Source organism: Delphinus delphis, chromosome 6 (assembly GCF_949987515.2).
Source record: "Delphinus delphis chromosome 6, mDelDel1.2, whole genome shotgun sequence".
In the NCBI taxonomy this organism is placed as follows: Eukaryota; Metazoa; Chordata; class Mammalia; order Artiodactyla; family Delphinidae; genus Delphinus; species Delphinus delphis.
Window position 1 is genome coordinate 1,396,738 of NC_082688.1, and position 25,601 is coordinate 1,422,338.

Consider the following 25,601-nt stretch of genomic DNA (forward strand, 5'->3'; position numbering starts at 1 on the left):
TCCCCGGGCCCAGCCTCTCGCCCGGTGCCTGCTTTGGTCAATCCCCTGCAGGGCTGTGCGTCTGAGAGCCGGTGGGATTTCTGCACCCCCTTGGTGTATAACATAGCGTATTTTGCAGGCGGCAGACGTCATGGATATAGATGCTGAAAGAGTCAGAATATCGCAGGAGATCAGGGAGTTGGAAAGGATTCTGGATCCCGGCTCCTCGAGTATCAACGTGGACATCTCAGAGTCAAGTCTCAACTCGGATTCTGATGCAGGTCAGTGTCTACGCTCCTAGGTCAGAGCAGCTGTGTCTGCCCTCAGGCTCCGGTCGGCCGCAGTGTGCTGTGCTGCTGGACGGTGTGTTACCACCCCTCCCTCGTCAGCCCCTGGCCCCGCTGGCTGTGTGCGAGCACCCTGCCCCGTGGTGCAGCCGGCTGTCCTGGGAAGAGGGGCCGTGTTGCCCTCCTCAGCAGTCGGAAGGTTCCAGGGCTGAGCTCGCCCCCGTTCTTGAACAGTCACCACCGCTGAGACCCCATGGATCTCTTCCCTGGGCTCAGGCAGCTGCCCTCTGTCCGAGGACCCTGCTGCCAGGGCTCTTGTTCTGTCCACTCCGCGTGCTTTCCTGGGCCCTGAGTGTCCCTCCCCACAGCTCTGGCTGGAGGCCTGCCTGCAGTGGCTGAGCCGTCCAGGGCCCCGGCCTGCTCAGCCTGCTCAGGCCCAGCTGCAGCTCTGAAACCGAGCCTCTCACGGTTCCCAGCTACACCAGGGCCTTCCCTCACTTGGCATCGGGGCCTCTGTGCCTGTCCTGTCCCCTCCTCTGAGTGGCTTCACTTCCCCCAGGGCAGAGCTGTCTCCTGTGAAGCCTGCCCTGGTTGTCCCTGCCGTCGTGGTCCCTGCGCGCCCGGCGGCGCTCCGCGTTGGGCTGGCGTCGTCTCCCTCTGGCTGACCCTGCCCTAGGCCTAGTGCCCGCTTCACACAGTCGATGGGCAGTGCTCGGCCACTGGGCACGGGCGGGGAGGGGCAGGTCCACGCAGCACAGGTCCCACCCTCCGGACCTCCCCGGCCTCCGCTCCTCTCTTGTCTGCCTGGGAGATGCGCCGCGTGCTGTGCTGGCCGTCGGTCTCCTCGGCGCCTGTGGCGTCCCATCACCAGCGCCGTCTCCGTCGTAGTTAACTGACACGTGTGCTTGCGCTCCTGCAGATTCGCTGCCCGACGAGGACTCGGACGCTGCTGGCCCACTGCCCTTGGTAACTTCTGGCCTGAGGTGACTGTGCCGCTGAGGCAGGCACGCCACCCTGCCAGGGGGTCCGGGGAGGGGGGTGTCCTGAACTCGTCTTGGTTTTTCTGCATCTTTAAGGTAACACGTGTTTGTTAGTAAAGAGGAAACACCCCGAAGTATCATCGGAAGTAAGGTTGCCCCTGGATAGACCGCTCTTAACAGCCGGGCGTTCACACCTCTTGCTTCCTCTGAGCTCCTGTTGGCTCCACTGACGTCAGGGGATGTGACCGGACACGCGGGAGGCTGAGCGGGCTGCCTGGGTCCTGCCCCGTATTCACCTCTCTGCCTCAATTTCCCAGTCTGTGCCATGGGGGCACTCACAGCACCAGTCAGTGCACACGTACCAGGCCTAGAACAGCGCCTGGCAAGTAAAGCACAAAGGTGGTGCCGGTCTTTAACTGTCTTTTGCTTATGTTGTAATTTTAGTTCGGAAAGGTTTTACAGTTGGCTTTTTGTTATTTTCATCAAGTCAATAGAAACAGAATTGCTTCTGTTTTTAGTAGCTGGGTGGTCCTTCTGATGTGGATTTACGGTAGTTCCATGCTTTTGAGACTCGTCGCCTCGAGATAGACATTGGGGCTGGCTCTGTTTTTAGTCTTACAACGCTGCAGCGGCCCCTGTTCCTGCTCACCGCGGCTGCCAGCGAGCCTCTTACAAAGTCCAAGTTTTGCAGAGTTTTTATTGTAGGAAGTGAAAACTGCTTATTTCGTTACACTTCGCCACCTGAAACTTATTCTTAGATAGTACTTTTTTTTTCTTTAATTTTAATTTTTTTAATTTATTTTTGGCTGCGTTGGGTCTTTGTTGCCGTGCACGAGCTTTCTCTAGTTGTGGCGAGCGGGGGCTACTCTTCGTTGCGGTGTGCGGGCTTCTCGTTGCGGTGGCTGCTCTTGTTGCAGAGTACAGGCTCTAGGTGTGTGGGCTTCAGTAGTTGTGGCACACAGGCTCAGTAGTTGTGGCTTGCACGCTCTAGAGCACAGGCTCACTAGTTGTGGCGTATGGGCTTCGTTGCTCTGTGGCATGTGGGATCTTCCCGGACCAGGGATCGAACACTCGTCCCTTGAGTTGGCAGGTTCTTATCCACTGTGCTACCAGGGAAGCCCAGAAATTACACATAAATTGAACTGTCTTAAAACTAGGAAACGTGTATGTGCGCTGTGTGGTCCTCTGTCAGGGTGGTCTCACACCAGCCCAGCGGCCAGAATGTAGCTCCACTGGGGCCCGGAGGGTGCGGGAGTGTTCCCTTACCTGCAGTTTTCCGCTTGTCGCCAGGAAGGAGAAAGGTGGGGGGAGGCCAGCAATGATGAGGATGACCCCAGGGAGAAGGCACTCCCTGAAGACCCAGAGACCTGCCTGCAGCTGAACATGGTCTACCAGGAGGTCATCCGGGAGAAGCTGGCGGAGGTCAGCCTGCTGCTGGCCCAGAACCGGGAGCAGCAGGTAGGACGGGGTCAGGCCCCAAGAAGCCCTGCAGCCGGGCCTCCCGGGACCAGGGCTCTGGGTCCCCTCCTCTCCAGGGGAGGCACTGCTGCCTGGCCCACAGGTGGCCCCTTGTGTCTGCCACAGGAGGAAGTCATGTGGGAACTGGTGGGGTGCAAGGGCTCCAGAGTGAAGGACAGCAAGACCCTGCCCTCGAGTCTGTATATGGGGCACTTCATGAAGCCCTACTTCAAGGACAAGGTCACCGGAGTGGTGAGTGGTGCAGGCTCTGCCCTCGTCAGGGAGGGTGGGCAGGCTCTGTGGGAAGGGGCTCTCGTCCCCACGGCCTCGGTGGGCGTCGTGACTTCCCCTGGATTCTTCGGGAGAGTGTTCCCCAGCCTCCCTAAATTAAAACTGCCGGGTTCAGGGGTGAAGGTCCAGGTCTCCTCCCCTGGAAGGTGGCAGCTGACCTCGCTGCACAGAGAAGCCCCTGGGGCGTTTCCTGGAGATGTGGCGCGTGGGCAGGAGTGTGGAGTCCTAGCAGCAGAGGTGTCCCCGTGGTTGATGGCAGTCCCGCCCCCCCCCGTCAGCACTCGTGGAGTCACTGAGCTCGCCGTGTGCCGCCAGGTGGCGTCCACAGCCGTTCTAAGGCAGCGCTCGAGGGCCAGGCGTCCGGGGCCTGGCCTCACACGCGGCCGGGCTGCTCGAGAAGCTGGGGGACGGGGTCCCGAGTCCCGAGTTCCATCCACATCATAACAGGACACTCTCCGACAGGGGCCTCCTGCCAACGAAGACACGCGGGAGAGGGCCGCCCAGGGCATCAAGGCTTTCGAGGAGCTCCTGGTGACCAAGTGTGAGAGCCCAGGCCCAAACCTCAGCACCTGCCCGGCTTGGGCTCGAGGGGCCTTCACCCCGCCCTGCCTGTTCCCAGGCCTCCACACAGGCGTGGGCCGCCAGGCTCCTCGGGGCCTTGACCCCTGGGCCTGGTCACTCGAAGCCCTGCTCTTCCCGTGCCGGGTGGGGTCCTTGCGGTGACACTGTCGTGAGGGGCAGGCCCAGCCCCCCACCCTGGGCTCGGTCTCTGGTCACTCCCGCCACGTTCCTGAGCTCACAGCCCCGGGGGGCCCTGCCCAGGAGTGGGGTTGGGGGGTGCACGCTGGGGAGAGTCCCGGGGCGCCCGCCAGCACCTTCGCTTACTCTCCGCGGGTCGCTGAGGGGGTCTGACCGAGGCACACGCGTCCTGGGGACGGCACAACCACATCCTCCTCCTTTTTTCTCAGGGAAGACCTGGGAAAAGGCCCTGCTCAGAAAGTCGGTGGTGAGCGGCCGCCTGCAGCGTCTGCTCCAGCCCAAGTTACTCAAGTAAGTCTGAACGCGGGGGATGGGAAGCCGCCTGCCCCCGGGCGGGGCCGGTCCAGGCTGGCGGCTCACGAGGGCCAGAGGCCCCGTTAGCCGTGCCCCTTGCTCTGCTGGGGTCGCTCCGCTGCAGCGGGAGTGGCACTGCTCCTGAACTTTCTCCCATGTAGGGCAGCCGGACGTCTAGGGTGGCGCGTGAGGGTGGGGCAGGCCTGGTGGCCGTGTAAGTCATGTGACCTGGGTGCTCTCTCTGGCCTGGGCCTCAGTTTCCATCCCTGGAAGTGAGGACCATTTGCAAGACGTGCATCCACGTGTGCTGCTTGCGTGGCGTCTCGTGGCCGCGTCCCAGCACCGAGGGTCGGGCCGGGGGTCCCAGGGGCTGCCCACTGCCTCGCGGCTTGACGCGTGGGTCAGGATCGGCTGTGGTGACAGTTGGGTCGCTCCTCGGGCTGTAGCAGAGCTGGGTTTTCTGCTCGGCCTGTTCTGGAAACGGTTATTTCCTGTAGTGGTAACTGCAGCTCCGGCCTCGGTGCTGGGCGTGAGGGTCAGGATGTCTGGAGGGCCTCGCTGTGTGCGGGGCGCAGGGCTGGGAGCTAGGACACAAGCTCTGGGGCGTGGGGCGCCGGTAGTGTTGCGTCACCCACATCAGCATCGCCACATTGGCCGCCAGCGTGACCGTCGTGACTCCCAGAGGGAGGGCCGCTGCTTTCTTTGCGGGCGCGAGGCCCAGGGCAGCTTACAGAGAGTGCGCAGCTCATCTGCTTCAGCGGGGTTCGCCTTTGGACCCCGCGCCGAGTCTGTGCTGCCCGTCGCCGTGCCGCGTGGTGTGGTATGGGGTGGCCAGCTCTTCGGGGTGTGTCCCGGATGTGTGGAAAGGCCGAGCTAGCCCCAGAGACCCCCACGTGCCCCCGCGGGGCACAGCAGCACCGTCGGTAACCTTGTTGCCTCTTCCTGCTCCTCAGGCTCGAGTATCTGCAGCAGAAACAGAGCAGCAGCACGAGCGAGGCGGAGAGGCAGATCCTGGAGAAGCAGGCCAGGGAGGCCGAGAAGGAGGTGCGGGACATCAAGTGAGTGGGGTCCTGCCGGGGAGGGTGTCATGCGGGGCGAGCCGAGGGCAGCCCGACGTGACCCCGTGCCCTGGCCCCTTCCTCCAGTCAGCTGCCCGAGGAGTCCCTGCTGGGGAACAGGCTGGACGACCACGACTGGGAGAAGATCTCCAACGTCAACGTGAGTTGGGGCGGCTCCGTCCCGGGAGCTGGGGTGGGGGTCGGCACCGGGCAGCGAGGCCGAGACCCGCGTGGCCGCCAGACCTGCCGTGACCCTCTCCGGTCAGGTGCGCGTCCACAGCGTGGGGTGGTTTCCGGGGCTCTCCCTGCTGGCGCGTCTCAGCCCCCCGAGCCCTGCACACAGGCCCCTCCGTCTACAGTTCGAGGGCAGCCGCAGCGCACAGGAGATTCGCAGCTTCTGGCAGAACCTCGAGCACCCGGCCATCAACAAGCAGGAGTGGAGCGCGCGCGAGCTGGGCCAGCTGCAGGCCATCGCGGCCGCGCACGGCCACCTGCACTGGCAGAAGATCGCCGATGAGCTGGGGGTGAGGGCTGGAGGGCCCGGGCGGGGGCGGGGCTCCTCGGGCTGCACGTCGCGCCGCAGCCAGGGTTGTCCCCTGGAGCTGTCGGAGGTTTCCCTCCTGACGCTTTCGAGGGTGTGGCCCTGGGGGAGGGTGCCCCCTCCACGCGTCCCCAGGCGGAGTTCGGAGGCTCCTCAGACCCCGCTGCTTCTCTGAGAGCTCACGTGCCTTCCACCCACATCCCAGACCAGCCTTTGAGCTCCGTCCAAATGCTTTCCCTCCCCGAGTTCCCGCCTGTCTCTCTCTAGTTGTTTTGGTGTTTGAGAAGAACCTTTTCCTGGTTTCTTGTGGGTTCTGTTATCTTTCTCCTCTCCTAAGGCGAGAACCGAGCTCTCTCCCCTCTGTCTTTAGCGATGGAGGCATTTCAGGCCTGCTTTTCTGAGAACAGCTTGGTGTGGAGTGTCTCCTTGTATCGAATTTGGAGTGGCTGTGATTTCAGTTTTCATGCCCTCTTTGGATCTTAGCTTACGTAGGAATGTGTTTTTTCATTTTTAAATACTGAGGTGTGTTGGAATCCCTTTTGTTATTCTTTAGTTTGAATTTTATGACCTGAGAATGCAGTCGGTAAACATCTCCATTTTTTAAATTTCTCACTTTTGTGGCCAAGCACGTGGTTGCAGCAGACCAAAGCCACTCAGAAACAAAAGCGTGCCCTCTGCCCTGAGAGTCTGGGTTCCCGTATAAGCCTATTAAATGGAGCTTATTATATTATTGAATTTTGCTCTCTGGAAGAATTGTATTGACGGAACTCGGATGAAGCCTGACATAACTGTTAAAAAGTCGATTTGTCCTCGTGTCGCTCACAGCTTTGCTGTATACATTTAGCTGCTGTGCGACTTGGTACACTAGCTTTTATTTGCTTGGTAAGTCAGGCTTTAGAAGAATCATTCTACGTGCTGAGTCCTAACCACTGGACTGCCAGAGGATTCCCTTGATGTCTTTAGTTCCTTAGTGTTTTTCTTTTTTAAGACTTTTTTTGTGTATCTTGGCCGCACCGTGCGGCTTGCGGGATCTTAGTTCCCCGACCAGGGATTGAACCCGTGCCCCCTGCAGTGAAAGCATGGAGCCCTAACTGCTGGACCGCCAGGGAATCCCCAGACCGTTTTTTAGAGCTGCTTAAGGTTCACAGCAAAATGGGGAGGACGGTACAGAGGTCTTTCGTGCACTTTGCCTCCGCATGTGCACAGCCTCCCCTGTCAGGAACGTCACTCACCAGGTGGCACGTTTTTTTACCAAGGACAGATCTACGTTGACGTGTCGTGATCCCCCATGGTTTACGTTGGGGTTTGCACATTCTGTGGGTTTCAACGGAAGTACAATGACACGTACCCACCATTATCGTCTAGTACAGGAGGGTTTCACTGCTCTACGAGTCCTCTGTGCTCCACCTATGCACCCTTCCTCCCCCACCCCCCGGCAACCAGCGTTCAGTTTACCGTTTCAGTAGTTTTGCCTTTTCCAGAATGTCACGTGTTTGTAATCATGCAGCACGTGGCCTTTTCAGATTGGCTTCTCTTACTTATGGACGTGCATCTAAGATTCCTCTGTGTCTCTTCATGGCTCGGTGGCGCATTTCTTGTTGACGCTGAATAATATCCCATTGTCTGGATGGACCGGAGTTTATTTTTCATTCGCCTGCTGAAGGGCATCTTGGGTGCTTCCAGGCCTTGTCAGTTATGAATACAACTGCTGTAGACACCCACGTGCAGGTTTCTGGGTGGACAGAGGTTTTCACCTCCTTTGGGTAAATACCAAGGAGCACGACTGCTGGATCATCACGTTTAGCTTGTAAGCAGCCGCCATGCTGTCTTCCAACGTGGCTGCACCACCTGCGTCCCCACCAGCCACGGACAGGGGTTCCTGCAGCTCCACGCCCCCACCAGCATCTAGTGTTGTCGGGTCCACATCTTGCCCATTCTGATAGGGACGCAGTGGGGCCTCACCTTAATTTTCATTTCCCTGGTGACTTACGACATGGTGCTCGCCATCCGTGTATCGTCTTTGGTGACGTGTCTGTCGGTCCATTTATCATTCGGGTAGTTCATTTTCTGCTTGTTGAGTTTTAAGAGTGCCTTGTGTGTTTTGGGTATCAGTCCTTGTCAGATGTGTCTTTTGCAAACATTTTCTCCCAGTCTGTGGCTTGTCTTCTAATTCTCTCGACGTCGTCTTTCGTCGAGCAGAAGTTTACAACTTTAATGGCGTCCGGCTCACGAGCTCTTTCTTTAGTGGGTCGTGCCTTTCGTGTTGCGCCTCCAAAGGCCTCACCACCTGCACACCTCAGCTAAACAGACTGCAGGAGGCTGCCCACCCTGTGCTCTGTAACCAGAGAGCTTGCTCTGGGAAAGAAGACAGTTCACACCGCCTTCATTGGCTCTTGGAAAACCCCTTCCCCGTAGGAGACGAGTGAGGGGGCAGATTTGGGCAAAAATGTTTGCGGCGGGGACTGGGGGCTGTGTGCTCAGCTGGAACTCTGGTGGAAGCCGGGGCCCGTCACCTTGGCGCTCTCCTTGCGAGGGTGTCCCGGACGCAGATGCCACACCAGGGACTGTCCAGAACCCCAACCCCCAGCCCCCTGCACGGGCGACGCTCGGCCACCCCGATGGAGGCGTCGCAGAGACCGCCTCCGGGCTCCAGGGTCCGCGCCACGGTGCCGGCACATGCCTCGCAGGAATCCTTCGCACGTAGACTTGGCTGACCTGAGGCCTCTGTTGGGAATTTGAGTTCACAGTGTGGTTTTGGTGTCACATAAATGGGGAGCTCTGACAGCTTGTGGACGTACTTGCTTTCATACGCCAGTGTTGGGGACCCTCTTTAGTGGGCCCGAGCCTTCTGTCGGGGGCACTCTCCACTGTCCCCCAGGGGCCTGGCTCGCAGTTGGGCATCCCCCGTGCGTGGCGAGTGCCAGTAACCCCCCCCGCTGCCCCGCTCTGTGCTTTGGCCCTGGCAGACCTGCCGCAGTGCCTTCCAGTGCCTGCAGAAGTACCAGCAGCACAGCCCGGCCCTGAAGCGCAGGGAGTGGACGGAGGAGGAGGACCGCGTGCTCACCCAGCTTGTGCAGGAGATGCGCGTTGGCAGCCACATCCCCTACCGGAGGAGTGAGTCCCGCGCCCGGGAGGGCGGAGCCCCCGGCCGTGCCCTAGTCACAGCTGCGCGAGCTGGCAGGGCGGAGTGGGGGTCATGTCGTCCCGGGCGGCCGGGAAGCGTGGCACCCACAGAGCCCCTCTGTCCCCAGTCGTCTACTACATGGAGGGGAGGGACTCCATGCAGCTCATCTACCGCTGGACCAAGAGCCTGGACCCCAGCCTGAAGAAGGGTCTCTGGGCCCCAGAGGAAGACGCGGTACGCTTGCAGGACCCAGGGGAGCTGGAGCCTGGAGTTTAAAACTGAACTGGGCCTGGGGAGGTCGTGACTGTGGCAGCAGAGGGACCGTTTGTGCGCTCCTCTCTCTGCAGAAGCTGCTTCGGGCAGTTGCCAAGTACGGGGAGCAGGGTTGGTTTAAAATCCGGGAAGAGGTGCCGGGTAGGAGCGATGCCCAGTGCCGAGATCGGTGAGTCGGACAGCGCTGGGCAAGGGAAGGCCTTGCTGGGGTTGCTTCTGTGTGGGCCGCGGGCCGGGCTGGGAGACTGGCCCGGGGTCATCTGCTGGCGGAGGGGGGAGGCCGTGGCCTTGGGGCCTAGGCGTACCAGGGCTCACCTGCTTAGGAAGCAGGGCGGCTTCTTTTTGAGACCAGGCTTGTGTGCAGGCTCAGCTGGACATCCTTTGAGACCCCCTGGTTGGCAGGTTCCCTGAGCCCCGTGGTCTGAATTCCTCTCGCAGCTCTCTGGTGGCAGGTTCCTGGCAGGCAGCTGCAGCTTCGTCCTTTTCTTGGCTCGCTTTTTTTTTTTTCTTTTTCTTTTTAACACCTTTATTCTGTAACTCACATATAATCCGTTCATTTAAAGTGTACGGTTCTGTGGGTTTCGTTGTGTTTCTTGAGCTGTGCAGCCATCATCACAGTCAATTCTAGAACGTTTTGATCACCCCACAAAGAAACGCTGTTCCCTGCCAAAATACAGCAGTTCAAGAGTGGGCAAAGGGGGCTTCCCTGGTGGTGCAGTGGTTAAGAATCCGCCTGCCAATGCAGGGGACACGGGTTCGAGCCCTGGTCTGGGAAGATCCCACATGCCACGGAGCGACTAAGCCCGTGCGCCGCAACTACTGAGCCTGCGCTCTAGAGCCCGCGAGCCGCAACTGCTGAAGCCCACGCGCCTAGAGTCCATGCTCTGCAACAAAGAGAAGCCACCGCAGTGAGAAGCCCACACACCACAACAAAGAGTAGCCCCCGCTCGCTGCAACTAGAGAAAGCCTGCATGCAGCAACGAAGACCCAACGCAGCCAATAAATAAATAAATAAATAAATTTATTTTTTTTAAAGTGGGCAAAGGACTTGAATAGACGTTTCTCGAAAGAAGACTTGCAAATGGCCATTAAGCACATGAAAAAATGCCAACACGGTTAGTCATTATAGAAATACAAGCCAAAACCACAGCAGGATACCACCACACACACCTAAGGACAGCTAATGTTTATAGATAATAGGAAATAACAAGTGTTGGAGAGAATGTGGAAAAGTTAGAACGCTTGTGCACTGGTGGTGGGATCATAAAACGTATGAAAGGGTGCAGCCACTTGGGAAAACAGTGTGGAGATTCCTCAGATAGACCGAGAAGTACCACATTATCTAGCAATTCCACCCAGTACCCAAAAGAATTGAAATCAGGGGCTCAAACAGAAATTTGTACGCCCGTGTTCGTGGCAGCACTCTTCACAGCAACCGAAAGGTGGAAACAACCCGAGTGTCCGTCAGCAGATGAGCGGATAAACGAAATGCGCTTCTAATGTATGGACACTAGAATGCTCTTCAGCCTTAGAAATGAGGGGTATTCTGATAGGTGTTACGGCATGGGCGAACCGTGGAAACATGAACGCTTGTGTACAAGTGTTTGTGTGGACATACGTACTCGTTTCTCTCAGCTACACCTACGAGTGGAATTGTTAGGTCACATGGTGATTCTGCTTAACTTTCGAGGCGTGACTGTTCTCCAAAGTGGCTGTGCCCTTTTCCATTCCCACCGGCAGTGTAGGAGGCTCCCAGGCTTCTACACCCTCACTAACACTTACTGCCTGTGGTTCGAGCCATCCTGGTGGGAGTGAAGCGGCATCTCCCTGTGATTTTGGTTTGCGTTTCCTGAAGACTGATGGTGTTGAGCGGCTCTCCTGTGTTTGGCCATTTGTGTATCTTCTCTGAAGAAACAGCTATTTCTGTCCTTCGCCCATGTTAAAAATGGAGTTATAAGGGTTCTTTATGTATTCCAGATACAAGTCTCTTAGCAGATCCGTGATTTGCAAATACCCTCCCTGTCCCAGTCTGTGGGTTGTCTTTTCGCTTTCTTGATGGTGACCTTTGAAGCACACAAGTTTCTTATCTTGCTGAAGTCCAGTTTGCCTGTATTTTTCTTCTGTTGCCTGTGCCCTGGGTGTCATAGCTTAGAAACCACTGCAGATGGCAGGGCGGCAGCAGGAGGCCATCTTGGCTTCTAAAACGTCCCTTTGTTTTTATGTTGCTTTCAGGTATCTCAGAAGGTTACATTTTGGCTTGAAAAAGGGACGATGGAATTCCAAAGAAGAGGAAAAGTTAATTGAATTAATAGAAAAATATGGTGTCGGTAAGTTCTCATTTTTTGTTTTGGTTTTTTTAGTTTCATACATACTACATAGTGATCTTAACATTTGCGTGAGTCAGGGAGTGATGATAGTAAGTCTAGTAATCATCTGTCCCCGTACAAAGTTGTTATAACGTTATTGACGATGTTTCTTCTCCCGTGTAGAGCACCCCCTGGCTTATTTATTTGGTACCTGGAGATTTCTACTTCCTAATCCCCTTCACCTGCTTGGCCTCACCCCTCACCCCTCCCCTCTGGCAACCACCCATTTGTTCTCTGCATCTGCGGGCCTGGCGTCTGTCTGTTTTGTGTGTTAGACCCCGTGCACAAGTACAGTCACTCTTCCTCTGACTCATTCCACTTGACCTAACACCCTCTAGGTCCATCCGTGTTGTTGCCAATAGCAAGATTTCTGTTTTTTCCTTTCATGGCCGAGCAGTGTTCCCTTGTATGTATAGAAGCTACATTTTCATTATTGTTGTCTGTCCATCCATCTGTCGATAGACACTCAGGTTGCTTCCGTATATTGGCTGTTTTAAATAGTGCTGCTGTGAACATGTGGGTGTTAGCTCCTCTGTAAATGTTCTGGAGAATTCACCTGTGGAGCCATCTGGTCCTGGACTTTTGTTTGTTGAGAGTTTTGTTTTATTTTTTGTTTTTTTACTGATTCACTTTTATTACTGGTAATCAGTCTGTTCATACTGTCTGTTTTTTCCTGACTCATTCTTAGGTGAGTGTGTTTTTCTAGGCGTTTATCCATTTCTTCTAGATTGTCTAGTTTTTTGGTGTATAATTTTTTGTAATAATCTTACATGATCTTTTATATTTCTGTGGTGTTGGTTGTAACTTCTCCTTTCCATTTCTGACTTTATGGATTTGGGCCCCCTCTTTTTCTTGATGAGTCTGGCTAAAGGTTTCTCAATTTTGTTTATCTTTTCAAAGAACCAGCACTTAACTTTCATTGACTGTTTTCTGTTATTTTTTTAATCTCTGTTTCATTTATTTCCACTCTAATCTTTATTATTTTCTTCCTTCTACTAACTTTGAGCTTTGTTCTTCATTTTCTGGTTCCTCTAGGTGTAAAGTTAGATTTTTTACGTGAGGTTTTTCTTGTTTCCTGACATAGGCTTGTATTGGTATAAACTTCCCTCGTAGGGCTGCTTTTGCTGCATCCCATAGATTATGGGTCTTTGTGTTTCTATCTTCATTTGTCTCCAGGTATTTATTTCCTCTTTGATTTCTTCAGTGACCCATTGTTTGTTTAGTGGCAGATCGTTTAGCTTCCACATGTTTGTGTTTTTAAAGTTTTTTTCTTGTAGTTGATTTCTTTCTTTTTTTTTTTTTTGTAGTATTTATTTATTTACCTTGGCCGTGCCGGGTCTTAGTTGCGGCATGCAGGATCTTTTTAGTTTCGGCATGCAGGATCTTTTTAGTTGCGGCATGCAGGATCTTTTTAGTTGCGGCATGCAGGATCTTTTTAGTTGTGACATGCAGGATCTTTTTAGTTGCGGCACGCGGAATCTTTAGTTGCAGCACATGAGCTCTAAGTCGCGACGTGTATGTGGGATCTAGTTCCCTGCCCAGGGATGGAACCCCAGCCCCCTGCATTGGGAGCATGGAGTCTTAGCCACTGGACCACCAGGAAAGTCCCTCTTGTAGTTGATTTCTAGTCTCATACTATTGTGGTCAGCAAAGATGCTCGATATGATTTTACTCTTAAATTTATTGAGACTTGTTTGTGGCCTAGTATGTGGTCTATGCTGGAGAATGTTCCATGTGCACTTGAAAAGAACGTGTATCCTGTTTGGGGGTGACATGTTCTGTATATATCTATTAATTCTATCTGGTCTCACGTGTCGTTTAAGGCCAGTGCTTCCCTACTGATTTTTTTTTCTGTCCATTGATGTGAATGGGATGTTAAACGTCCCCTACTACTATTAGGTTGCTGTCAATTTCATTTTGCTTAATTCTCTCTGTCTGTTTCTGTGTTTAGGTCAGTTAGGTTGCCCAATCTTGGAGAAGTGGCTGTGTGTAGGAGGCATCCTATGGGCCCAGCAGTGCAGTCTTCTCTGGTCACCAGAGCTCTGTGTTCTAGGGGTGCCCCTACATGGGCTTTGTGGGCCCTTCCGTTGTGTCAGGGTCAACTACTGTGGTGCTGGTCAGCGGGGCCGGCCCTGGTGCAACGGCTGTGGGCCTGCTGCAGGGCAGGGTAGGCTTCCTGCGTGGTTGGCTGCATGTCCGGGGTGGGGGAGCGGTGCTTGGAGCAGGGCTTCTGCCGGCTGGGGCCATGTCCCCAGAGCTAATAGGCTAGAGGGAGGATTCCAGAATGGCGCCCACCAGCACTGGTGTTACTGCAGTGGACCTGGCTCCCCAAAATGGCTGCCACCAGCGTCTCCAGCCCCAGGGGGAGCTCCATTTACCTCCTGCCTCTCTGGGAGGCTCTCCACCATCAGCAAGCGTGTCTGACCCAGGCTCCTTGCAAACCGCTGTCTCACATAAGATTCTGAGTGCACCCTTTAAGAGCGGAGTCTCTTGGGCTTCCCTGGTGGCGCAGTGGTTGAGAGTCCGCCTGCCGACGCGGGGGACACGGGTTCGTGCCCCGGTCCGGGAAGATCCCACATATCGCAGAGCGGCTGGGCCTGTGAGCCATGGCCACTGAGCCTGCGTGTCCAGAGCCTGTGCTCCGCAATGGGAGAGGCCACAACAGTGAGAGGCCCATGTACCGCAAAAAAAAAAAAAAAAAGAGCTGAGTCTCTGTGTCCCATAGCCCTCTGGCTCTCCCAAGTGTATACCCTGCTGGCTTTCAAACCCAATATTCTAGGGGCTCGTCTTCCTGGTGCAGGACCCCCCAGGATTGGGAGCCCAGTGTGGGGCTCAGACCCTACGCTCCTGGAGAAAGACTTCTGTGATGGTGATGTTCCTCCCGTTTGTGGGCTGCTGACCCGGAGGTGTGCATCCTGACTGCCCTGCGTCTCTACCCCTCCTCCCCGTCCCGTTTTGGTTTCTTCTTTGTGCCTTCGATTGTGGAAAATATCTCGTTAGCCTTCAGGCCATTCTCACGTGCGCTAACTCTGTGAGTAGTTGTACTTCTGGCGTGTCCCCGGGAGGTCAGCTCAGGGTCTCCCTACTCCGTGCTCTTGGCATCTCTGGTGAGTTCTTGATGCATTTGCTGTCCGAGGGCTTCTCACAGCTTTGAGTTCATGGTGGAGTTTTGCAGATGCCACTGGAGGCCTGTGGTTTGCTCTCATCCCAGGCTGCCTCCCTGGTCATCAGCTCTTCTGCCCCGTTTTTTTTAATATTTTGGCCACGCCATGCAGCTTGTGGGATATTAGTTTCCCGACCAAAGACCGCACCTCGGTGTGAGGGTGCAGAGTCCTAACCACTGGACCAGCAGGGAATTCCCGTTCTGCCCCATTTTTCATCATCTCAGCAGGTGGTGGTGGTTTTTTCATTTTACAAACTAATTCATGTTCATTATAGGAAATTTAGAAGCAGAGATGTATGAAAAGAAGGAAAGGAACGTAACTCATTTCCTGTCTCCAGAGGTGGCCGCCGTCTGCTGGCGTGCACTTGCCCGGTACTTCCCTGTGCAGGTGGCTTTCCTAGGAAGAACCAGCTTATTTAAGTTGAGTCATTCCACTTTTAATTGAGCAGCTATTTTTTGCTTTATGATGTGTCGTTATGTTATCTGTTACTAATATTTCTCTACGTCTGTACACGTTCTGCGTCCTAGTGTTATTTTCAGTAATCGTGATATATTTCCTTGGATAATAGTACACAGGTTATTCTATCAATTTTCGGTTAATGGACGTTTAAATTGCTCCTCATTTTTTGTTTCGGGGGTGGAACGAGCTGAGGGTTCAGTGGCTCAGTCTTTGTTTATATTTGTTAGTATTTCCTTAGAGGAAATCCTTAGGTGTAGCATTGCCAGGTTGGAGGGTTCTGTCCCACGCGGTCCGACTGCCCCGTAGAAGCAATGCCCCACCAGCACTGTCTGGCAGAAAACACCGAATAATTGGAAACGTCTGGTTTAGAAGCCTGGAATAGCAGATATTCAAGGGCCGTTTCACGTAAACATGGGTGACTTTTTTCTCATGGTTGTGCGTTTGCTAGAACTCCCCTCGGGCTGGCTATCCGTTGAGAGTCAGACACCCATCCTCTCACGGAGCTGCTCGGGTGTGGGAGCAGCACGAGGGTTCTGACGGAACACAGTGCGAGTCCGCTAGAGGGGCCGCCAGCGTACGGCGGAGAGGAGCCCTCTTCTCCAAGCTGCTAAGCTTGTGTTGTCCAAGCCTGTTCGTAAGAAGTAACTTCCGTGTTGTTTCTGCTCTTGTAGGTCACTGGGCAAGAATAGCCTCTGAGCTACCCCATCGGACGGGCTCCCAGTGCCTGAGCAAGTGGAAAATGCTGGTCAGGGTGAGGCCCCGGCCCCCGGGGGCCAGCGCCACCGCAGGCAGGATGAGGGGAGGGCGGCTGGCGGGCGAGGATGGGGGCCTCTGGTTTCCGGCCGTGGCGTCTCTCCTTCCAGGCGGCCGAGGGCAGAGGGAGCTCGGCCTCCGTCCTCAGAGCAGCGGGAGGGCGCTTCCACCCAGCACGCCCGGCCCCCTTGGCCCCCTGGAGGCGCACCTACTCGAGGCCTCTCCCCAGAGGCCTGGCCCGCCTGCCCACTGTCCCCTGTCGCTGAGCCCCGGGGGGCTGGGACCTCTAAGTAGCCCTCCCCCTACAGAAGCAGCAGCGGCGCAGGCGGGGGCGGCGGCCCCCTCGCAAGACGCGGTGGAGCTCCAGCAGCGGGGACAGCAGCACCGCCAGCAGTGGGGACAGCGGGGACTCAGAGCCAGAGGCAGCGCTGGGGGCCCTGACGGGGGGCCAGGCGCTGCTGCCAGCACAGCATGTGGTGCCTGACGTGGACCTGTGGGTTCCTGCCCGGCAGAGCGCCAGGGAGCTGTGGGGAGGGGGGCCCGGGAGCTGGCCAGGACCCTGTGGTGCTTGCCCCCGCCCTCCTGAGGGCTCTGACCCGGCCCAGGGTGGCCGCTGGGAAGCTTGCACCACGGCCTCAGCCCCAGCAGAGCCGGCAGGCCAGGCGCGGGCCGCCTCCGGGACCCAGAGCACCAGCCTGAGGGGCATCCGATGCCCGTGCTCGACGGACGCTCGCCCCTCGAGCTCCACGGGGCCTGCGCACCAGGTAGGCCATGGGCGGGTGGGAGCTCTCCTGCTTGGGGTCAGCAGGGCTGCGCTCAGGGATGGGGATGGCCTGGGCTCGCGCAGCTGTGCCCTGGGTGTGGGAGCAGACGCCTCCTCCCTGCACGTTGCGGTGTGCACTCCTGGCCTGTGCACTCGTTCCGGAGAGCTGCCCAGGCAGAAGCTTGCTCCTGGGGCCGGCCCTCCACTCCCCACCTTGTTGCTTGCTTTTTTTTTTTTTTTGGCCACACCGCACAGCTGTGGGATCTTAGTTCCCCAACCAAGGATTGAACCCGGGCCCCGGCAGTGAAAGCGCTGAGTCCTAACCACTGGACCGCCCGGAAATCCCCCAGCTTGCTTGCTTTCCAAGCTCCGTGGGAGAGCTGCAGGGACAGGGTGGGTGCTGCCCCGAGCTGTGGGGCAGGAGGTGGGCTCAGCGAGGAGGAGCTGTTCCTTCGGTCGCCCTGCTTCCAAGGAGGCCCCTGTGGAGGGTCCCACTGTCCGCCTGCTCCGGTCTGACTCAGCCGGTCACGCGTGGGCGTGTCCGTGGATGTGTTGAGGTCCTGGGCCCAGACACAGCTCTGGCCACGTTTGGGTGGCGTCCACGTTGGGGCGGCTGTTTTGTGCTGGGCGCGGTTGGAAGCCCCCTCTCTGACACCAGGGACAGTGGACGCCACGGCCCCCGTGCCACGTGGGATCGTCTCTCCTTGAGTCTGTGACTGCAGGGCCTTAAGCCCCGGGGTTTGTCTCAGGCATGTCGTGTCATCAGCTCAGGGAGCTGCCCGGAGGAACGGGGACTCTCTTAGTCCTGGGTGTGGCCGAGCTGGGCAGCTTCTTGGAGCCAGGCCTTAGGGACCCCCCTGCCCTCCTCTGAGGTCACCACACTCCAAAGAGTGTTTCCCAGCGGCCCAGGGCGCGGGTGCGAGACGCTTTGGGGTCTGGGCAGGGAGCCGTGCGTGTCAGGGTGGGGACGTCCACTCGGGGCCCCTGGAGATGGCGCTGCAGGTGCTCAGCCCGACGTGGCCACTTGGTGCCAGGTGCGGCGCCCCAGGCCGCCAAGACCACCCCGGTGCCCACCACCCGTCTCGTCTCCCACCCGTACCCTGCTCCGGCACCCAGCAAGAGTGGAGGACGGTGAGGGTAGGCGCGTGGCCGCCCTGCAGCGGAGCTTGGCCAGGAGCCCCAGGGGCCTTTCTCTCCCCACAGAAGGAGCTGAGGCAGCCGCACCTGCGCAGCGCCGCCCCGGGGCCCACCCCTGGTGGCGGTGGTGGCAGTGGCAGGGCCAGGCCCTGCGTGCGGCCGCTGTGGCACAGGACCGGGCAGCGGCGCCAGGGACACGCCCTGCAGAGGAGGCTCCTTGAGCACCAGCTTCTGACGGCCGTGAGCCCATGGGTGGGCAAGGTCATCCTGCCACGCAGTCCCCGGAGGCCCGCCGTGGCGCACAGTCGAGGTACTGCCCGGGGGCCCCTTCCCTTTGGGAGCCTCCCGTGGGGCCCAGGGGTAGAGTCGGTCGGGGAGGGGGGCTGGAGGGGACCTGCAGGCACATGGAGGTCACATCTGCCCTGCCGGGGAGGGGGGTCGGGGAAGGGTACCGTCAGCCCGGTGTCGACCTGGGGGGGGTGTTTGGTTTTGCCTCTCCCGTTCTGCTTAGCACCTGGTGGCCGGTTCAGGAAGTGAGCAGACACTCAGGCCTAAGCGGGCGCATCTTCCCGGGGTTCTGAGTGCGTCGGTGCCCGCGTGTGGGTCACGTTGTCTGGGGGGGCGGGACGCTCGGGGCTCAGGAGTGCGTGCCAGCCCGCCAGCAGGTCCTCGCCCTTCTTCCTGGCTGGACGCGGCGGCAGCGGGGTGTGGGTTCTCTGGGCCCCTGTGCACACGTGCCCTTGTCCCCTTCAGCTGACGGCATCAGGAGGCAGCTGCAGGGCGCCCACCTGGCCAGCACCCCGGTGTTCACCCTCTTCATTCAGGTAAGAAGCCACCGACGCACACCTTCTTTTCTCCTGTGCGTTGCGTTTTTGGCGGAGTTTTGAAGTTTGTGGTGGATTCACTTAAAGTCCAGCCTTTTAAAGTGGTGGATCCTTCAAAATGGCTCCTCCGTGGCCCACACTTCTCAGCGCGCAACTCAGCGTGGAAGGGGCACCACGGGGCGGCGGCCCTGCCGCGCCAGCTAAACCCTGTGTGGGAGGGGCTGGGCGCTGAGGGGAAGGGGGGCCTGGCCGTCCCGAGGGGCTGGGTCAGGGCAGGAAGGTGGCGGCACTGAGGCGGCCTGGAGAACCCGAGTCCTGGCTAGGGCCTGAGCCACGTGGCCACAGCCTCAAGGGGCTGTGCGGGCGGGCCCAGCCCAGGCCTCTGGGGCATTGGGTCTGCTCCACGAGAGCAGCTGCGGCCAGCGCTGGCCTGAGTCCCTCCACGGACACCCTCATGGCCTTGGCCCTGCAGGGGGGCGGGGGGCCTCAGGATGGGCAGGAAGGCCTCCTGTCACGTGGTGGTGTGTGTCCACGTCCCTCAGTTGTTCCAGATCGACACAGCTGGCTGCATGGAGGTCGTTCGGGAGAGGAAGGCCCGGCCGCCCGCCCTGCTCCGGGCTGGTGCCCGGGACTCGCCACTCCTGCAGGTAAGGAGTGAGGGTGAGGGCCAGGCACGGGCTTCCCTGGTTCCCGCCACCCTTCCCTCCCGTCCCAGCGGCACAGCTGGCGCCTGTCTAGCTGGGGAGAGAGGCATTTCCGGGTCCCCACAGGCCGGGGACAGCCCGAGACGCTCCTGGGAGGCGTCTGCCCGTCTCCCGGGGGTGTCTGGGGCCCGGAGGGGCTTTGAGGCGACTTCAGGGGCTGCAGGGGCTGCGCTGGCATCAGGCCCGCCTGGTTGCACAGCGTGTGCTCCTCCCGCTTGGCCGTACCTCCCCTGGGTGGAGCGTGGGGGCCACTGGGCGCCCGCTGCCCTGGGCACTGGCCCCGCTGGGGTGGCAGCCTGCTGCCGGTGGCCAAATCCTTGAGTCTTGCAGCTGGGGGCTGTGTCCCTGAGCCCGGCCACCTCGGGAGGAAGTGACAAAGTAATGCTGCTGGTCGGAGGACCAGATACAGTCCTGTGGTGGCCCATCCAGGCCACGGAGCCCGTGCCCTCCTGCCTGGACAGCCAGGTCCCCTGCCTCTCCCTGCAAAGCCCACACAGCCCTGACCCCGCCGAGATGAGCTCTCCCAAGGGTGCCTTTGGGTGCAGTCACGTTGGGCGCGGGGCGACAGGCTGATGGTGGTCTTGGTGGGGGTGGAGAAGTGGGTCTGGGCCCTTGGGAACTTTCCTGAAGCGCTGACTCTGGTTTCTTCTCCAGGTACCCTCGAGTGCCCAGAACACCCCAGGTACTGCCCATCTGCCTCTCCCTTTATCTGGGTGGTTTGTGTTTAGTGGGGAAAGGGCCAGACCTGTTACAGGTTTTGGATTTCAGTGCCTCGTGGTGGGTCCGTTTTTGTTTCTTTGTTGGTTTTTTTTTTTTCAATTAATTTATTATTTATTTTTGGCTGTGTTGGGTCTCGGTTGCTGTGCGCGGGCTTTCTCTACTTGCAGTGAGCGGGGGCTGCTCTTCCTTGCGGTGCACGGGCTTCTCATCGCGGTGGCTTCTCTTGTTGCGGAGCACGGGCTCTAGGCGCGTGGGCTTCAGGAGTTGTGGCACGTGGGCTCAGTAGTTGTGGCTCGTGGGCTCTAGAGCGCAGGCTCAGTAGTTGTGGCGCATGGGCTTAGCTGCTCCGCGGCACGTGGGATCTTCCCGGACCAGGGCTCGAACCTGTGTCCCCTGCATTGGCAGGCGGATTCTTAACCTCTGTGCCACCAGGGACGTCCTGTGGTGGGTCCGTTTGAATGCCACCTCAGGGAGGAGGCCTGGCTGGTGGGGCTGGTGGGGCAGCATCTGGTACGGGCCTCTCCTGCTTGTGGCCATCAGTCTGCCCACACCGGCAGAATCGGGCGAGGGTCTGGGGTCCTGAGAGGTGACGTGCAGGGAGGAGGGCAGTGTAGCCAGTAGTCCTTGTTTGGAAGGTGTTTGAGATGTAGGGCTGATGCACAGGGCCGTCGTGGGCTGGCCTTCTTCCCGGGCCCACCCTGGTTGGGGCAGGAGCATGGGGGCTCGGGGTGCCGTGCGAGGGGAGGTCTGGGGACGAGCGGCCAGGCTGATGTGCCCCTCTCGGCCCAGATGCCAGGCCCAGCAGCTGCCCACTGTGAGGGCCCTTCCCCTGGGACGCGTCCTATCTCGGGAGCTCGTCAGTCAGTGTCCTGTCCTCCCTGCAGGCTGCCTCCTCCAGAGTGTGCCGGCCCGAGGAGCTGCGAAGAAGAGCACCTGCCCCATGGGGAGTGGAGGGCCGCAGGCCTGCCACGCGGAGTCCACGCCGCAGGCACCCCCGCCGGCTCCGTCCGGACCCCGGCCCAAGCCCAAAACTGTGTCTGAGCTGCTTCGGGAGAAGCGGCTGCGGGAGGCCCGAGCCAGGAAGGCTGCCCAGGGCCGCGCGGTCCTCCTGCCCCAGCTGCTGGTCTCCTCTCCTGTGGTCTTCCAGCCGCTGGCCCCCCAAGGCCCCCCAGTCTCTGGTGCCGTGCTGTCTGGGCCTGGGGGCCCCGTGGCGGCCGCTTCGAGTGCGTTAGGCTGTTGGGGCTCCGCCGCGGAGGAGAGACCCCTGACACTGCAAGCCCTGGCCCTCGCTCCGGCCTCCACAGGAGCCTCGAAGGCCCCGGCTGCCCCTGCTGCCTCCAGGGTCCCAGGTCTGGGCCCCGGCCAGGTCCCTGTGAGCTGCCGGCCAAGCAGTCTCGGACAGTCTCAGGCCCCGGCCACGTCCCGGAAGCAGGGCGTGCCCGAGGCACCGCCCTTTCTCACTGCAGCGCCCAGCCCTGCTCGGCTGCCTGTCCAGCCCCTCAGCCTGACGCCAGCTTTGGGTGCACACACGGCAGCCAGCACCCCTCTGCCTGTCGCCTGGGTGCTCACAGCCCAGGGGCTGCTCTCTGTGCCTGTGCAGGCGATGGTGGGCCTTCCGAGGCCAGCAGGGACTCCTGAGCCTCCAGGGCTATCGGTGACTCTGCTGCCCTCCCCAGCTGCGACTCAGGCAGGCCAGGGCCCCAGGCTCCCTGGGCAGGGCCGCCCTTGGCAGCCCCCAACCAACACGGACACAGAATCAGACCCTGCCTCCGGGACAGAGCTCTTGACCCTTCCGGCGCACCCCACGTCCCAGAGCCCTGCGGAGGTGGACATGGCCCATGGCCCTGGGGGATGTGCCCCTGGAGAGACGTCTGTACCCAGGACGTCCTCCCAGGCTACGCCCCTGGCTGACGGCTCTGAAGCGGAGCCCCCCGGGACCACCTCAGGGCCAGGGGAGCCCAGGAGGCCTTCGGGCCTGGAGGGGCCACCCCCGCCCCGGCGCAGGCCTGAGAAGAGGGCCCTGGACTTGCGCCTCCTCTCCCAGGAGGGCGAGGCAGCTGTGCGGGAGTGGCTGAGGGGGCAGCGGGGGGTACGTGTGCCCCCCCTGGGCAGCAGGCTGTCCTACCAGCCTCCCACGCTGTGCAGCCTGCGGACACTGTCTGGCCTCCTGCTCCGCAAGAAGGCCTTGGAGCACAGAGCCGCCTCCCTGGTGCCCAGCGGGGCAGCCGGAGCCCTGCAGGCCTCGCTGGGGCGTGTGCGCGAGCAGCTCCGGGACAGCCCGGCCTACATGCTGCTGCGGGTGCGCTTCCTGGCGGCCTTCGCCCTCCCCGCACTCCTGGCCACCCTGTCCCCCCGCGGCGTGCCCACCACCCTGTCAGTAGCCATGAGGTCCAGCCCCGAGAGCGACAGTGATGACAGCAGCCCGGGTCAGCCAGAGCTTGTGGCCGGGCAGCCGGGGGACCCAGCCAGCGGTGCGCAGGCGGCCGCCATGCCTGCTCAGGTAGGTGGTTGCAGGCGTGGAGCCCTCGCCCCCTTCCCCACGCCCGTCCGCATCCCCCGGTGCGCCTCACCCCCTGTGGGTGTCGGCCCCCGCCCGGAGCACGGGGGGTGGGAGCAGGGGGAGGTCACGGCAGGGGGGCCAGCGGCTGGTTTCTGCGGAGGAAGAGGCTGCTCTGTGCACCCCACACACGCGGACTCCGGCGGCAGGAACCTCACTGCCGGCATGGGGGTCCCGCCACCCAGGCCTCGTCCCCAGGAGTCTCCATGCCCCCGCGCGTGCACACGCTCACACGCGCACCCCTGGGGGGCTGTCTGTGCGCCTGCACTTCGTGGGGGTCCGTCCAGTTGCCGACTCCAGCACGTCCACGTGCAGAGTTCTCTAAGCTGTGGAAGCAAAACCACCGTAACTGTTACCTGACAAGAAACCCGCCGCACACACGTGTGAAGGTGTCCCCTGACCCGTGCACCCAGGGAGCCCCTAGTCCCTGTTGCCTGGGCTGAGCAGGAGAGCCGGGTCGCCTCAGGACAGGGAGGGCCCTGAGGTCCCTGGCAGGTGGTGTCCAGCGAGCAGGTGGTGACCCCCCAGAGAATCCCCAGAAGCAGTCCCTCGCCTTCTCGCAGGGTGGCCTCGCTGCTGGCCTGGTCGAGCCTGGGGCCGCCCTCATGCGTTGCCGGGGCCGGGGAGGCGGGGTTGTCGCTGAGCTGTGCCAGTCCCACCTGCCCGCGGCCCGGCCCGGCCCGGCCCGGCCCCCCTCCTTCCCAGGAGCACGGCCTTAGGAGTCCGGGGGGGGCTTCTGGACTGAAGCAAAGGCAAAACACTGCTGGGCCCTAAATAGGTGTTGAGGGCAAAAGGCTCGCTGTCCCCCCCAGTGTGTGCAGCCTTCCGTGGTCCTCCATCCCTGCCCGGCCAGCCCAGTTTGGGGGAACCGTGGCATAGATGGCTGGCTCTAGGGGGGCTGCTCAGAGGGGATTGGAGCCCCCGAGTGAGAGAGGGGTCAGCGGAAAGCCAGAGCCCGCATGTGACCCCAGGAAGGCAGCACCTCCTGTCCCATCTCGGCGGGGACAAGTCCAAGGAGCTACCTGTCCCTTGCCGCCACCCCCTCCCCTGCCCATCCTGGCTGGAGAGTCACTTTTTCTCTGCCTGGACTTAGTTTCAGGGATCGCCACACCCCGGACAGGCCTCTGCCCCCTCCTGCCCGGACAGTCCCGATGAGCTTGACGTGCTCCAGACACGGCATGCCCGGCATGCCCGGAAGCGGAGGAGGCTGGAGTGAACGGCAGGGTGAGGGACCCGGGCCCTCCCTCAGCTTTGCGCCGGGCACACGGGGCCTCAGGAGCTCATCTCAGCTTCTTGTTGTCACGCGGGGTGGGGTGTGGTATAACCAGGCCACTGCGGGCCGGGTCTCGGAGACCCTCCCCTCCCTCACTCTCCCCTCTGCCACTGGGTTCCGCACCCCAGCCTCTGCTGCTTCCCTCCTGCCGGCCCACGTGTGCCTTGGGGCCTTGGCACTTCTGTCCTCTCTGCTTGGGACTCTTCTCCCCGTCTGTCTGCAAGGCTGTCACCTCTCTATCCGGGTCTCTGCTCGGTGGTCAGCTCCTCAGAGACGCCCTCCCCAACCGTCCTAAGGTGGCATCGCTGTCCCAGTGCCCGTCTGTCCTTGTGGCGCTTGCCCGTCCCTGACGCCTGACGTGGTCCATCCATGTATCTGTCTGTTGTCTCCCCTGAACGTGAGCCCGTAGGGCAAGCATGGGGTCCCCAGTGCCCAGACAGCAGGCACCAGATAGGCCCAGCATGGTCGGTTTTCACATGCCGAGACCCGGGTCGGGGGGTTGTCGCAGAGGCAGGAGCTGGGTCCTTCAGCACAGCGCGGGCTGCGCTGTGGGAGGTTCTGGGTCCTGGGCTAGATGGCTAGAGCCGGAGCAGGAGCTCTGGGTGGGTGGGGGACCGCAGAGGGGATGCCTGGGGTGGGCCTGCTTAGAGCCCACTCAGGCTCCAGGGCCAGTCCTCCGCACGGCCCGCTCCGCGGACCGCAGGGGGGCAGCCAGGCCTCACTCCAGCCCGCCCTGCCCCACGAGGCAGAGTGCTGTCCCTCTGCGTTCCCATCCGCGGGGTCCGGCTGGGGTGAGGGCCCCCTGCCATCGGGGTGATCTTGTGTTCCAGGACTTCCCAGGGCCGGACAGCCACTGCTGCTGCCGACAGGAGGTGGGGCTCGTGCTGGACCCAGCGAGCCTGCCCACCCCGGGAGGCCGGCACCCAGCCCGCGGCAGAAGGGCTCTGCCAACAGCGGCCGCGTCGTGATGGGCTCGGCTGGTCCCCGAGTGCAAACCATGATATCGGGAGGAATGAAGAAATGTCCTGTTTTTTAATTAAAAGCAAGCCACGTGCTTTTGGTGGTCTCGTCCTGAGGTACTGGGCGGTGTGCAGAGGGACTGGGCCACCCCTGGAAGTGTGGGGAGTGCGCCAGCTGGGCCCTGGGGTCCACGGAGCCCCTGCACGCTTGGCCTCTAGGGGCCTGTGGAGGGGGAGAAACAGAGCGTTACCCATCTCACGAGAAACACTTGTGGCTCTAGCCTTCAGGCTGGGGGCTGCTCCAAGCGGAAGGGCAGCCCAGCGCCCACCCGGGTGCCGCCGCAGGCATGGGGCGGGCCCACTTCTGCCATCCAGACCACACAGGCCGACCCAGGCGGGTCCCCAGAACCAGCGGCAGCCTGAGTACCCACAGCCCCCACGGCAGCCCCGGGCCAGTGCCCTTTTGATTCTGTGCAGGCGTTTCTTTGGCAGGAGGCCGAACCCCCGCGGCCTCTCTGTCCCTCCGGCCTAAAGGAGCGCGGGTGTGGGGGTTCGGTTACACCTCCGAGACACTGGCTTTCCTGGAGCTTTGTTCCTGCACGCTGCTCCCCTTTGCTTTCACCTTATTAGGGAAATTTTCCAACACAGAGAAATGGGACAAGTGTGCCCAGCGTGTGTCCTGCCCCCCCAGACAGCAGTCACTTGGGGTCACCTGTCTCCCCTTTGCCCGCACCCAGACACCCCACGTCACGTCACACAGCCACAGGCTGACTCGCCACGTGGGTGTGTGTGTTTCACTTTGTGCCTCTGGTACTGGGCTCACCAGTTCCAGGTTTCCTTGTGATCTCCTCTGGGCTGTGGGTTATTTAAGATGATGG

At 60.0% G+C, this 25,601-nt stretch overlaps 1 protein-coding gene across 2 annotated transcripts; it reads left to right on the forward strand.

The window, feature by feature from the left end:
• The first annotated feature begins 126 nt into the window (after positions 1-126).
• SNAPC4 (small nuclear RNA activating complex polypeptide 4) lies at positions 127-24,970 on the forward strand. Of its 2 annotated transcripts, none has more exons than XM_060013777.1 (22): positions 127-260; positions 1,186-1,232; positions 2,537-2,704; positions 2,831-2,956; positions 3,458-3,536; positions 3,964-4,045; positions 5,002-5,106; positions 5,194-5,266; positions 5,466-5,630; positions 8,614-8,761; positions 8,899-9,005; positions 9,119-9,213; positions 11,277-11,371; positions 15,705-15,784; positions 16,095-16,550; positions 17,753-17,996; positions 18,440-18,510; positions 19,053-19,157; positions 19,869-19,896; positions 20,819-22,434; positions 23,585-23,715; positions 24,595-24,970. In XM_060013777.1, the coding sequence occupies exons 1-21, from the start codon at positions 131-133 to the stop codon at positions 23,705-23,707; spliced, it is 4,143 nt and encodes a 1,380-aa protein (XP_059869760.1). In that variant the 5' UTR covers positions 127-130; the 3' UTR covers positions 23,708-23,715; positions 24,595-24,970. The 2 variants fall into 2 exon arrangements, with proteins under 2 accessions (XP_059869760.1, XP_059869761.1); XM_060013778.1 differs by having other exon boundaries at positions 185-260; positions 1,186-1,249; positions 24,595-24,969.
• Positions 24,971-25,601: the final 631 nt, after the last annotated feature.